The 14,396-nt window shown below is 36.6% G+C and overlaps 2 protein-coding genes across 3 annotated transcripts; one reads left to right on the top strand and one right to left on the bottom strand.

Moving 5' to 3' along the window:
• Window positions 1-127: 127 nt before the first annotated feature.
• On the bottom strand, window positions 128-10,733 carry thoc5 (THO complex subunit 5). 2 transcript variants are annotated; one of them, XM_081976527.1, is made up of 14 exons: window positions 10,617-10,733; window positions 10,422-10,554; window positions 5,091-5,225; window positions 4,803-5,029; window positions 4,530-4,744; window positions 4,283-4,477; window positions 3,543-3,673; window positions 3,272-3,488; window positions 3,016-3,221; window positions 975-1,080; window positions 711-899; window positions 543-658; window positions 319-485; window positions 128-258 (listed from the first exon to the last, which is right to left on the bottom strand). In XM_081976527.1, exons 2-14 carry the CDS (start codon window positions 10,512-10,514, stop codon window positions 192-194), a joined length of 2,064 nt encoding a protein of 687 aa, XP_081832653.1. In that variant the 5' UTR covers window positions 10,515-10,554; window positions 10,617-10,733; the 3' UTR covers window positions 128-191. The 2 variants fall into 2 exon arrangements, with proteins under 2 accessions (XP_081832653.1, XP_081832645.1); XM_081976519.1 differs by having other exon boundaries at window positions 10,422-10,667.
• Window positions 10,734-10,857: 124 nt separating this feature from the next.
• Cdc5 (cell division cycle protein 21) lies at window positions 10,858-13,700 on the top strand. Its single transcript, XM_081976508.1, is given in 2 exon segments — window positions 10,858-13,134; window positions 13,136-13,700. Coding segments are annotated over 2 exon segments (2,484 nt in total). The 5' UTR covers window positions 10,858-11,013; the 3' UTR covers window positions 13,499-13,700.
• Window positions 13,701-14,396: the final 696 nt, after the last annotated feature.

Below are 14,396 nucleotides of genomic sequence, written 5' to 3'. Positions count from 1 at the left end.
ATGTAATCACTAACTGTTATTTAAAATCATAAGACAACAAATATTTGTTGGTAATAAACTTCCTCAAAATTACGTGTGTCAATTTTCTTAAATAAATTATGGAATATTTAAAAAAAAACAAAACGTAATCAATAAAAACCATTTTTTTTTAATCACAATTATTGTTTTTAAACATTTCAGGTTCTTATTAGTTAGTACTGAGTAAAAATTCCAGTTCCAATTTTCCGAAAAGTAAACGGTCTTCTGCGATTCCTCCCACTGAAATTAATTTAACATAAAGTTATATTTTCAGTTAATGCTTATGACAAAAGTACTGACCTAATTCCACGAATGAATTTAGCATTCGGGGGAAAAGTTTTGGAATCCATCGTTTCCAAGTAGACATCCAAGTATGAACAAAGGTGCGACAATTGCGCTGATAATAACCAGGAAGAACTTTTACTGCCGTAATCGCTCCAGTCCACGTTCAAAGTTCTTTCCATATCCTGAAAAAAATAACTTAAAATCGCACATTCCTGATAAAACTCGGGGAAAAAACCTACCCGAATCTCATCGCAGTTGGTCGAGTTGTAGCTACCCTGGTAGTTTAAGTTCAAAACGAAAATAGGGGGCGGTGTCGGGTAAGTATTTTTAATAATCACGTAAGTCTGGAGGGTTGCTGCAAATTAGTTGTGAAAAAATGTGGTGCAAAATTTTCAGTATAAACAAACCTTCTCCTCTAGAAATGCGAAGTGAATAAAATAAGTCTGAAGCAGTAACAAACTCCTCGTCCACTAAAGATTGCGTGTACTGAGCTTGACAAAATGCTTGGTAAGTAGTGGACGACCATTTTGATATACTAGACACGTGTGTTAGTGGCGCATCAATTGTGTCAGGTATTGTTGGCAATATGTTTTGTTCTGTTATGTATTATTATTTAAAACTCTCGTACATTTTTTCGTATCAAAATTTATTCTAATAAAATAAATTCTTACCTAACTGTTGCATTTGCTTAGCCAGGTGGGTCCTATTGGCTAAGCGTTTCTTTATGATTTTTAGTATTGATTCCACATTCTGCTGACTAAGTTTCTCACAATATTTCTGCAACAATATGTAGTTTATATTAATTCAATGCTATAACTACAGAGTGATACAAGCTTATAGGGCATGTAGGCAATGCAAAAATTAGTACAAAATGTTCTGTAGTTTTTGAGGTACAAGGTTAAAGTTGTTTGGAAATAGTTATTTACCTAACAAGTGCGGAAAGTGGTACTTTCCCGCACGAGACTGCACTTCAAGCAGTTAAAGGGCGGAAAAGACGCTTTTCGCATTTTCAAAAAGAAATACTCTCAGACACCTGTTAAAATAATAACTAGGCTTCCAGCATAGACTAAATGATAAGTACAGACAATCAGCGCAATGTAATTAAAGTGGCACCCAATAAGGAAGCCGTTTATGCTTCAAGGGCTTAATGTATTTCGGCCGCTTCAGTTGTAGGTAAACCCTAAGAGATGGCGCTAATACAGCTCGTCATTGCAGACATAGTTGCCAACTTTTGCAATATTTCCTATAATCCGCTTTCTTTTGCTATCCCATCTGAACTGCGTAAGAAAGATTGATTTTTTCAAATAAATTTGGGTCAAATTACTCGTATTTTGAAAACTAAACAAGATAAGAATTTCTGGGTTGAGGTATCGATAATAAAGATTCTATTTATTTTAAAAGTCACAGGACTTTTTTTAACGTCAAAACAGAATCCTGAAGGTCACGTGACCGTTTTTTAGTTTTAAACTGATCCACTAAATCACGTATCTATTTGTAAAATTAAAATGTCATTTTTAATGTCACGTGACAGTTTATACATAGTTTATGTTTAGACTATTTTTTTCAAATCGCGTGGCTTCTTTTAAGATTAAAAATGGAATTTATAATGTCACATGACAGTTTTAAATGTCAAAATGTCATTTGAAGGATCACGTAATCGTTTTTCAGTTTAAACTGATATTTTTAAAGACACGTGACCCTCTTTATAGTGCAAATGGCCACGTGAGAATTTTCAATTATTTTAACGTCAAAACGAAATCCTAAAGGTCACGTGACTGTTTTAGATGTCAAAGTATTATTTGAAGAGTTACCTGACTCTTTATAATGTGCCAAGGGTCACGTGACGATTTTCAAAAATATAAAATATTTTTAAAGGTCACATGACTCTTTTTACAGTTCGTAAAGTCGCATAACGATTTTCAATAATCAAATTTTTTTTTAATAGTTACGTGACTTTTTTAATGTCAAACCGAAATCCTGAAGGTCACGTGACTGTACATAGCGAAATAATGTGCAAATGACACTTTTTTAGCTTCAAAACGGATCCTAAAGGTCACGTGACTCTTTTAAGATTAAAAATGGATTTTATAATGTCACATGCACGTTTTTCAGTTTAAACTGATATTTTTAAAGACACACGTTACTCTCTTTATAATGCATTTTCAATTAAAAACGTGTTCACGTCAAACCGGAATCCTAAAGGTAACGTGACTGTTTTAGTTGTTAAAAATATTATTTGAAGAGTCACGTGATTCTGTTTACATGGAATTCATAATGTATAATTTAATTTTCAGAAGATTTAAATCAGAATAAACAAATTCTATAGAAACGAAGGTGAAAGTGATAAATTCATTTCATGACAATTTGGCATTAGCCAAAGTTGGGCATAGTTAAAGACATATAATTCGTTATCAATAGTTGCTTATTTGTTAATCTGTAGTTTGCATTAAATCTGTGTCAAGTTCATAGTAATGCTCTGACAACATTTGTCTTTAAAACATTTTCTGCCCTTTTTTTTTTGCATTTCTTTCATAGTGTATAAGTGTGTAATACGTATGTACCACTTCAAAACACAATAATTTTTCGTTACAGAGACAGAAAAAATAGCTGAACTAAAAATTAAAGCGCAAAGTGGCATCTTTAGTAAATGCTTTTCAAAACACTTTAATAAATAATTAAAAAGAGACAAAACTTTGATTCAAAACAACTTACCTTGGGTGTCAAAAAATTTATTCCGCATATTGATTGCGCCCAACCGTATGCGTAGCCGATATCAGGAATCAACAGTTGAAACGAGCCCAAACCGAGTTTTTTCAACAGATACCCTGTACTAGGATTGGGACTTTCCAAACCAGTGTCATTATCCAGCAATTCGCTTAGTATATTGTGGCCCGACATAATTTCCTTTGCCGTATTGGCTAAAAATACAAATTACACCTGCAGTCTTGGTTGCCTAACATTTTCTTACCGGTAATTTTGGGAGCTTCCACTTTGGCACTAACCGTAACCAGCCTTAATTTCGTGTAATAACTGAAAACGACCACCAAAGTAGGTCCGTCATTATCAACAGAAAATGTCAGTTCAACTTTTAAAGGATGCATTTCTAATAGTTTCTTCTTTTTCTCCTCCATGGGATCCACTTGCTGAGTGGATTTCCTGTGTCGTCGCTTTTTCACCTCCACTTCCTGTTGCATAACTCGGATAAATGAGACAAATTTACTGGAAATTGAAGTACTCACCTCCACTTCTGGCAAATCAACTTCCGGTTCCGAATCTTCGTTTAAACTATTTGAGTTTGCCACTTCTTGCGCTTCGTTAAACTGGATCGCGTCATCCTTGTCACCCAAAATTTGTGTGTTAACCGTGGTTACTGTAATGATTTTTTAATTTTTAGTTGTGAATGATGCTACTACCAGAACTGTCGCAATTACTCAAAAAAATAATTGAATTACAATATTCTATAAGTGGGAATTTAGGATACTTTGCCCCTATTAAACATTCCTAAGCACGAATGACGCTTTTAAGGACAAAATATTTGTTTTTTAACATTTCCCTGAATTTTGTCGTGTGACCGAGTTACAGAGGATTGAAGTTCCGTAAGTAGACATTCAGACTCTTTGCGCCCACTTTCTTAAACAAATATCTCCCTTCTGAGACACAACAAAATGTCTATGGTTTTGGTAGAGAATTAAACTAAAATTTTTCCAGTTAAACTTTTTCTGAAATCTGCCTAAAGAAAAAATACAAAAGATTGAAATTAAATAATTGATACTCACAAAAATGTAGTAAAAGTAAGTTAAGGCAGGAGAAACTTAATTAGAACAAAAATAAATCATATTCCTTTCAGTTAAAACAGAGTAGTTAAATTACTCTGAAAGCAAATACTTTTGTTTAGAAAAATATCAATTACAATTATATTGTTTAATTGAATTACATTTTTCAATTAAAATAAATAGCTCCGGCTACTACCAACACTCACCAAAGACACTTTTATATGCAATAACATTAGCATATAAAATGTATAAAGGATCTGGTAAAAGACTGGCCAGACCGTGTTCCTTCCTTGTAAGATCTCCATTAAGTCCTAAATGTTCTTGCAGAGGTTTGGTTGCCTTAACCACACTGTTAAGCAACGGCAACAAGTCGTTTAGTTTCTCTTTGCGCTCACTGATTTCTAGACCGTATTTGGTTAAAAATCTTAGCAACCACCTAACACTTTACCATACCAGCAATCACTTTCATTTTTTCCTCATCCATTACTTTACACTGCTCGGCTAAGTCCTTCCTCTGAGTTAACTCCCATTCCAGTCTAGCTAAACGCAAAGCGTGCGCTTGTTCATGGTCGTTCGGGTCAAAGTCTTTAAATTTGCTAGTTGAAGACTCAGGAGCATGTTTTAGAAATTCTTCAAACGGCACCAAGTCAATCTTTTCATCAGCAGACCTGTTCAGTACATTTAAAGAGTCTTATCTCAAAATAAAGTTTTACGGTCATTACTTACTTAAAAGCCAAACACTTATTAGTTTCTGTGACCAAATGGTACAACTCATAGACCAAGTTCTGGTAAATTAGTTTAGTGCTGTCGCATTTCTGCTTTTCTACGTTCAAAGCCTCCCTTTCAGACACTTGTTCTAGTTTATCCAGTCGGTTTAGTTTCTTTATGACGCATATTTTCACTACAAACTGCATCAGTTTATCATTTAGTACATCCACGTTTGCTGGACTGTTCTGCAAAAGTTTTTCAGTCACAAAAAATGTATAGTTTAATGGTTAAAAGTTTAAAATTCACTTTTTTCTGAGCTAGTTTTGCGTCTTTGACCTGATCCAAGTTAGACTGGGCTTCTCGCACTACATCAAAAAATATTTCCGAGTCCACCACTATATTGCGGCTTTTTGACTCTTTCTCCTCAAACTCACATACTTTCTGTAACAAAATTCATAGTACAATATTAAAAAAAGGTTTAAAGTGTAGTTTTTCAAAAATTAGTAGGTCATACATTAACTATTGTTACGATTTTCCCGTGGGTTCACACAAAGTCAGTTTAACTCAACAATTAATAAATTTATTTGCACTTCAAAACACTCCGTACAATAATTAACTCAACTACTAAAAACACTACTACAATTCCACAATTACTCCGCTATTTAAACTTTACCGCGTTCCCGAATTCACTACTACTCTACACTCTACTCTCTCTCTCGTCGACGCCGCTTCTTTTATATTCACAAACCACGTTCTAGAATGACCGCGAAACGCTTCGCGATTTGCTTCGAATCTTCCAGGTGTGGCGCTTCCTAACTGTGGCCTACTTTAATACGCGCCCGGCCAGATATTGCGGCGCATCGGTTTCATCGAGTATCGAGCATAGTAGGCCCAAACCGTAACACTGCCCCCCTCTTAAAGCTGATCGTCCCGATCCGCTTCATCTAGTCCCTGGTATTTCTTGAGTCTGTCCAGATGGACAATTTTCATCTTGCCTTTGGGGCTGCGTTGGACTCTGTACGCGACGTCATTTAACCTTTTTACCACATGGTAAGGTCCCTCCCAGTGTCGTTGCCATCTTTGACTTAATCCTTTGCTCCTCCTGGGTTGAAACATCCACACAGCATCACCTTCCTTATAATTGCCACCAGTTGGTCTGTGGTCCAGTGTCATCTTCATACGGTTGTTGTTTGGTTTCATCTTCTCTCTCTCAAGTTCCCGAATTGTGATGGATCCCTTCTGTAACGAACACTGGTCACACCGTTTACACCATTCCTCAACGTCCTTTCTGAAGTTAATCCAGTAAAATCGATCTCTTATTCTAGCCAAAGTCTGGTTTACTCCAAAGTGTCCTCCTCCGCGACTGTCATGTAGTTCTCGCAGCACATTCTCTTTGCAGGAATTGGGCACTATTGTTTGGTAAACAAAGCGTTTTCCGTCTGGACTTTCCCATTTGCGAGTAATTAAGTCATCTCGCAGTCGAAGCGAATTCCACTGCAACCAGTAACCCCTTACTGTTGGTCCATATCTGGAAATCTGTTGCCAATCCGGTTTCAAATCCTTCTCCAACCATCTTCTGATTACTTTCAAATCAGAGTCTGAGCGCTGTCCTTTTATTATGTCCTCCTTAGAAACGCTGCTCTTCATTCTTTTTGTAGCCTCTTTATCTGTCACCATCGCGATTTGACCAATCCTCCAACCATTATGAATTTGTCCTTTCCGGTACCTTAAGTCACTATCCAAAACTTGACGATCCTCTACATATCGCGGTAAATGTCTTTCCGGATTCTTCATTTCCTGCTCCTGGTTACGCCAGTTCTGCGGTGTCGGTAAACGAGACTGCTGTCTGCAATTCCATTGGTAATGTCCTTTACGTCCACAAATATAACATGTAATGTTTCTTTTAGCAGAGGAGTTCCGGTGATTTGTTCTGATGTCCTGATTTCGTCGACACTGTGGGTTTGAAGAACAAGACCGTTGTCTGCAATTCCTTCTAATGTGTCCCGTACGTCCGCATCGATAACACTCCACTCTCGTGATCGGGCGTGATCGTTCTAATTGTGTGGACTGACTATTTCCTGATGCTGCCATTTGTTGCACTAATTGGCCTACCATTGCTTTAATTTCATCTATTAATGTAGCAACATGATCGGCTGGCGGTACTCTTTCCTCTTGAATAGGCTCTGGCTTTAAATCATTGCACGCAGTTTCAATTTCCAGCGCTCGAATCAGTAATTCGCTGTTGTTGCTCCCTTTGAACATCTTCAGCCATTTCTTTACCTCTGGATCTCGAATCCCATCTACAAAATACTGTGCCACACAAGTTCTTCTTGGATTTCATCCGAGACGGCTGGGTAAGCCAGATGCACAAGGCGACGAATTTCGGTTTCAAACTCTTCTAGATTTTCACCAGTTTTCTGCTGTCTTGCCATTAATTGCGTTCGATACAGTCCTTTCTTATGTTGATCCCCATAACGACGTTCTAATGCAGCTACTAATGCTTCATAGTTGCTTCGTTGGGCGATAGGCACCGTCTGTAACAGCTCCAATGCAGGTCCTCGTAATGCCACTACTAGTGCTACAGCCATTTCCTTGTTACTCCATCCATTTGCATTTGCAGCGGCCTCAAATTGGAGTTGGTACATTGCCCATGAAGTTTGACCGTCGTATGTGGGAGGCTTGATCTTGTTGAGCCCGTTTCGGGTGATCACTGTAGAGCTGGCTCCTCTGCTGTCAATTTTCCGCTCTAAGTCGCGTAGCTTTATCTCGACGTCATTCTGAATTTTATTAATGTCCTCCCGAACATCATTCTGAATTTTATTGAGACTATGGGTTACATACTCTTGGATTTCTGTCTTGGTCCCCGCTAGAACGTTCAATATTTCTACCTTACGCTTTTCTTGCCGCTCTCTGTCTTCTTGTCGAATTCTTTCTTGTTGTTCCTTGTTTCGTTTTCGAATCTTTTCTTGTTCTTCTTTGTTTTGTTTTCGAATCTTTTCTTGTTCTTCTTTGTCTTGTTTAAGCATTTCCATAATAGCTGCAAGTTGGGCCTCCATGTTTGCACTTTGACGTCTTGTTATTGGCATAAAATAAATTTAACACACCACTGTTCCGAAAATCTCTAGTCCGGTTCTGAACACAAGTCTTTAACCCGAAGTTTAGTTCCAATTCACGTCGCACTAAAGTCTGATCGCACTTCTGACACCAATTGTTACGATTTTCCCGCGGGTTCACACAAAGTCAGTTTAACTCAACAATTAATAAATTTATTTACACTTCAAAATACTCCGTACAATAATTAACTCAACTACTAAAAACACTACTACAATTCCACAATTACTCCGCTATTTAAACTTTACCGCGTTCCCGAATTCACTACTACTCTACACTCTACTCTCTCTCTCGTCGACGCCGCTTCTTTTATATTCACAAACCACGTTCTAGAATGACCGCGAAACGCTTCGCGATTTGCTTCGAATCTTCCAGGTGTGGCGCTTCCTAACTGTGGCCTACTTTAATACGCGCCCGGCCAGATATTGCGGCGCATCGGTTTCATCGAGTATCGAGCATAGTAGGCCCAAACCGTAACACTATGTTTTCTACAAATGACACAGAATTCACATGAACCTAATGCTCATAAAAATACTTTTTAGAACCTCCTGAAGATGTTATTTAGATCATAATTTCAAAATGATAAAATAAAAAATTCTTGATTTATTGTTACTGACATTTACAGAGTACTAATTCTTTGTAAGTAATAGTAAGTCAGCAGATGCTAGGGAAAGATTCAGTAAAAAAGCACCCAACTTTTCTCAATTTGTCATTTCTACACCTTTACTAAAATCTACATATTCTTTAAAAAATTAAGGAAGGTTAAGTGAGGGCAAAATTTGGAGTTCAATAGTAATACTGCCTGTAAAACTAAAAAAAAATTATATTAAAAGAAAAAAACACAAATTTTAGAAATAACATTTTAGTTATTGTTTAATTTTTTAATGGGATTTCAAAATATTTTTTTAAATTTGCAGTTTTGCAGAGGTCAAATCTAAACTATGTTAAAAATCTTTTAGTCCTTTCAATATTGCCAGTTCAACTGAAAATAGGTAAATACTAAATACCAAATGTCTTAGGTCATGGAATATCCTGTATGCAATGGGCCTGTCCCACAATTTTTTTTTATTTCATAACTACAAAGACGGATTGAAAATATTATACCCGTATTTTTTTGTTTTCAAAAATATTAAGTCTAAATAGAAAAAAAAATGATAATAAAAACTACATTAATCTCATGTTTAAAACGCCCGCCGCCGGTGACGTACTACACTATCAACCAATCAGCGACAAGAAGTGAAACAGATGGCGTGCAACAGCCAATAAAATCGCCCAGAATTACGTACGTCACATGCGCGCCAAAACAGATCTTTTAAATTTAATGGATAAATTCAAACTAATGTAGAAACATTTACGACCATAATTTTTTCTTCAAGAATATGAAAAATTCGTTTTTTAACCCTATTCTTTCGATTCTAGTCATTAAAACACAAATTTATGATATGTGGGATAGGCCCATTATAAAAAAAACTTTGTTCTATTTAGTCCAAAAAACAAAGTTTACCAATTTTGGTACTGCCTGTATACATAATGTTTGCCACCTCAACCAGAACCAGACATTTTTTATATTATTTTTGTATGATTTAAGCAATCAGCCTGAAAAATAAAAGTACTTTTTCACATCAACAATTTACAAGAAGCCAGTAAATCTGGCCCTAAACCAAAACCAATTAAGGAGTGAGCTTTCAAAAATCATTTTGTAGATTCTATTTCAAAATTAATCAGAAAAAAATATAAATCATTTGTAAAACAAAGAATAGATATAGATATATTTATTTTTGTTCAATTCAGTACAAACTAGGTACTAAAAACCCTTGCAAAGGATGTGGAACAATGTCAAAAAAGAAAGACAACAAATACAAAGGGAAAACATTTTAAGTCTCCAAACTAAGGACTAAAAGACAATGATGCACTAATTTAAACTTGCTCTAAAGAAAGAGACTTAGCATCTTAGCAATATCAAAAAATTCCTTAATGCTATAAAATGCTTTTTCAGCTAAATAAAGCTTTAGCCATCTTTTTAATTTAAATTTTTGGTAGAGTTCTCACCTTTGTGGGAAACAGATTGTAGATCTTCTTACATGACACCAGAGTACTCAACATTTTGTTGCAGATAGGTGAGGTTATATGGTTTCACCTAGTCTGAAGTAACAGGTTATAGTTTCCTGTTGGGTACTCCTGCACTGCAGTTGAGTCAGCAGATCCGGAATTATCAATAATAAACATAAAACAACTGAATGGTGTTAAAAAACAATAATTCCAAGGTATGTTCCAAAATGATACATTTTTGCAAAAATAGGAATTAACCATGTGTGCTTAGAAGACTAAAATCTGGTAAAGTAGCAGAATATTAGGATCTTAAGAGCAATTTTTCAGTGATAGTTTGCTGGCTTGTACACCTTGTTTTGGAAGCAAAGGCACCTTATCATACAAATCTGAGGTCAACCCATTAATCATATATACCATATTTTATGCACAAAAATAAGTGGATCTAACTAATTTCAAGTTTAAAATTCATACACTGACCTGATAAACATCCACTTCTGGAACAACATCAGCAGAAGTTGCTTTTCTTTTCTTCTTTACTGGGACATTATTAGAACCAGCGTCTTTCACCATTTTCGCCCGGGAAGCCAGTTGAACTTTCAGTGACTACAAACTGCAAGTAATTATATTAAACTGTAATGCAATTTTCTTAAACAATTTTGTAAACTTGAATACATGAAACCACAACAAAACATGAACCCAAGGAGAGATGAAAGTTTAAACTTTTAGGGTTAGGTCCACCTTTTATTCTTCACTTTCCACAGAACAAAAATGCCAATCGATCATAGTCACGTGCAGCTGTGAGTCAAACAAAATATACAGTCACGTGATCACTGCCAAATGTAATTTTACTGACGGAAGACGGAAACTTTATATTTAGACGTTTCGTTTGTCAATTTTGCTTTTAGCTTGCTTCTTGCTTTCTTCAGTTCATGTTAAAAAAGTTTGAGGTTTAGAGAGTTTGAGGTGTTAAATGTTAAAGAGTGTTTATTTATCACTTTTCTGTCTCTATTAAGATAGTAAACTCAGTTTCCAACTTTGTGCTTTGTGGGTTCATTCAAAATAAGTCAAAATGCCCCGTATAATGATAAAAGGGGGCGTCTGGCGGAACACCGAAGATGAAATTCTCAAAGCTGCCGTAATGAAATACGGCAAAAACCAATGGTCGCGAATCGCTTCTTTGTTGCACAGAAAGTCGGCAAAACAGTGTAAAGCCCGTTGGTTTGAGTGGTTGGATCCTAGCATCAAAAAGACTGAATGGTCAAGGGAGGAAGATGAAAAATTGCTGCATTTAGCCAAACTGATGCCCACTCAGTGGAGGACAATTGCCCCGATAATCGGACGGACTGCTGCCCAATGTTTGGAAAGATATGAGTACTTACTGGATCAAGCTCAGCGAAAGGAAGAGGGAGATGATGGAGATGACCCCAGGAAGCTTAAACCTGGTGAGATTGACCCAAATCCAGAAACTAAACCTGCCAGGCCTGATCCCAAGGATATGGATGAAGATGAACTTGAAATGTTGTCAGAAGCCAGAGCCAGGCTAGCCAACACACAAGGTAAAAAAGCTAAAAGGAAGGCCCGTGAAAAACAGTTGGAAGAAGCTCGCCGGTTGGCAGCATTGCAAAAAAGACGAGAGTTAAGAGCTGCTGGTATAGAAGTAGCTCCTAGAAGAAGGAAGAAGCGTGGAGTGGACTACAATGCTGAAATTCCATTTGAGAAAACACCAGCCCCAGGATTTTATGACACTTCTAAAGAAATTTTAGATCCAATGGCACCAGATTTTTCAAGAATGACAAGAGAGAACATGGAGGGTGAGTTGCGTAGTGAAAAAGAAGAGAGAGAAAGAAAGAAGGATAAGCAAAAGTTGAAGCAGCGCAAGGAAAATGACATTCCTGAAGCCATGCTTCAAAATCAGGAACCTGCCAGGAAAAGGTCAAAACTGGTGCTTCCAACACCCCAAATTACTGATGATGAGTTGCACCAAGTGGTGAAACTAGGGAAAGCAAGTGAAGTAGCCAGAGAAGTGGCAGTGGACAGTGGGGTTGAGTCAACCAATGCATTACTTAATGATTATACAGTTACTCCTAATGCAGCTGCTACTCCCAGAACTCCAGCCCCCCAAACTGATAGAATATTGCAGGAGGCACAAAATGTTATGGCCCTGACACAAGTTGATACACCTTTAAAGGGTGGACTGAACACAGTCTTACATAACTCAGATTTTAGTGGTGTGACCCCACAACAACAAACAGTTGCTACTCCTAACACTGTACTTGCAACTCCATTCCGTTCCAGTAGAAGTGATGGTGGTGCTACTCCAGGAAGTGTTGGTTTTATGACCCCACATAGTGGTGCTGTAGTACCAATTGGAGGTGCTGCAGCCTACTCCACACCCTCTATCAGAGACAAACTAAATATTAACCCAGAAGAAAACTTGACAGTTGGCAGTACACCATCTGAACATTTGAATTACAAAGTCTCTTTGAAGCAACAATTAAAAATGGGGCTGAGCACATTGCCTCAACCAAAAAATGACTATGAAATTGTTGTTCCTGAAAATGAAGACCAACCACTACCAGAAGAAGCAGCAGAAAGCCTAGTTGAAGATCAGGCAGATGTAGATCACAAATATCAGGAAGAATTAAAGGCAAAAGCTGCCAAAGAACTGGCATTGAGGTCCCAAGTAATTCAAAGAGACCTGCCCAGACCGCAAGACATCAACTTGTCTGTTTTAAGACCACTTAATGAGAGTTACTCTTTAACTGAATTACAGAAAGCTGAAGAACTGATAAAGTTAGAGATGGCAACTATGTTGCAATTTGATAATTTAAAAAATCCCCCTCAATTTGTCAACAAACAGTCAACTAAAGCCCAGGCCCAACAACTAGCATTCATGGAAGAAAACCCTTATGAAAACTTCCACCTAGAAGAACTGGAAGTAGCCAAACACATGTTGAGTAAAGAAATGGAAGTGGTGAAAAAAGGAATGAACCATGGAGATTTACCTGCAGATGCTTACACCCAAGTGTGGGAAGAATGTCTTAGTCAAGTTCTATTTTTACCCAACCAAAACCGGTACACCAGAGCTAATTTGGCGAGCAAAAAGGACCGACTAGAATCTGCAGAAAAACGACTAGAACAAAACAGAACTCACATGGCTAAAGAAGCAAAAAAAGCAGCTAGAATGGAAAAAAAAACTGAAAATCCTCACTGGTGGGTATCAATCCAGAGCTCAAGCACTAATCAAACAACTAAACGACGCTTATGAAAACATTGACATGGCCAATTTAGAACTGAAAACATTCAAGTTTCTGCAGGAGCAGGAAATGAATGCTTTGCCTAGAAGACTGCAATCCTTAACTGAAGACGTAAACAGGCAAGTTGAGCGGGAAAAAGCGTTGCAGACTCGTTACAGTGATCTGCAAGACGAAATCAGAGAATTACAGCAACAATACATGGAAATACAGAATAATGAGGTGGTTGAGGAGCAAGAGGAGGAAGAAAATGACCCTCCAGAAATGGAAACTGAACAAGTGAATGGTGAAGTTGATTAGGGAAAATCATTTGTGATTTTAGTTGGTGTTAATGTAAGAAAAGTTTAAGGATTTCTATTGTCACAATGTTGCTATCAAAGCATTGTAATCTTTCACTAAATCAGTATGCAAATTAAAAAAATTGTACTGTAAATTCATTCTCTTGAATAATATAAAATTTCTAGAAGTAGCTAAAAATATGGTTATTAAATGTTGAAAACTGTGGTAGTGTTTTAATTTTGACAATTTTTTTTATCTCTATTAGGGTCAGTATTTTCAATTCAGAATAACTTTATTCTAAAGTTAATTGATATGGACAGTGTTGCCAAGTAATAATATTTAATGGCGGTAGAATAATCAATCAAAAAACGGTAAATCAAAACAAAATCATTCATTATTATACAGGGTGTCTTTAATCATTGATTCGTGTCAAAAATTTTAATCATTGATTCTTGCTGTAAAAATCGTACCTTAAAAATATAGATTTTTTATTTATAATTCTTTAAGTTTTGACATTAGTGACAGATATCACGTGGTTTTAAAGGATAATTTAGCTAAGCAGTCACGACCATTGTCAAAAATCATAAATCTCTCAACAAAAAATCAAAAGCAAGAAAACGTTTTTTAAATCCTGATTTTTGCAACTTTTGAGCATGGTTTGACAGTTTTGACGTTAGTGACAGTTGTCACGCTATTGTAGAACACTATTTAGTGAGACGGTCACGTGACAATTGGCAAAATAACTGTCATAATTCTCAGAAACACGTTTTATATGAAATACTGCAAGAAAACGTTTCTAAACCCTGATTTTTGCAACTTTTGAGCATGGTTTGACAGTTTTGACGTTAGTGACAGTTGTCACGTGATTTCAGAAGACTATGAAGTGACAATTGTGTAAATTACTGTTAAATGTCAGAAA

The sequence above is a fragment of the Ips typographus genome, linkage group LG1, assembly GCF_016097725.1.
Source record: "Ips typographus isolate SLU linkage group LG1, UJ_Ityp_2.0, whole genome shotgun sequence".
Lineage (NCBI taxonomy): Eukaryota > Metazoa > Arthropoda > Insecta > Coleoptera > Curculionidae > Ips > Ips typographus.
Note: the sequence above shows the minus strand (reverse complement) of the source record. Positions and strands in the feature narration are given on the sequence as shown.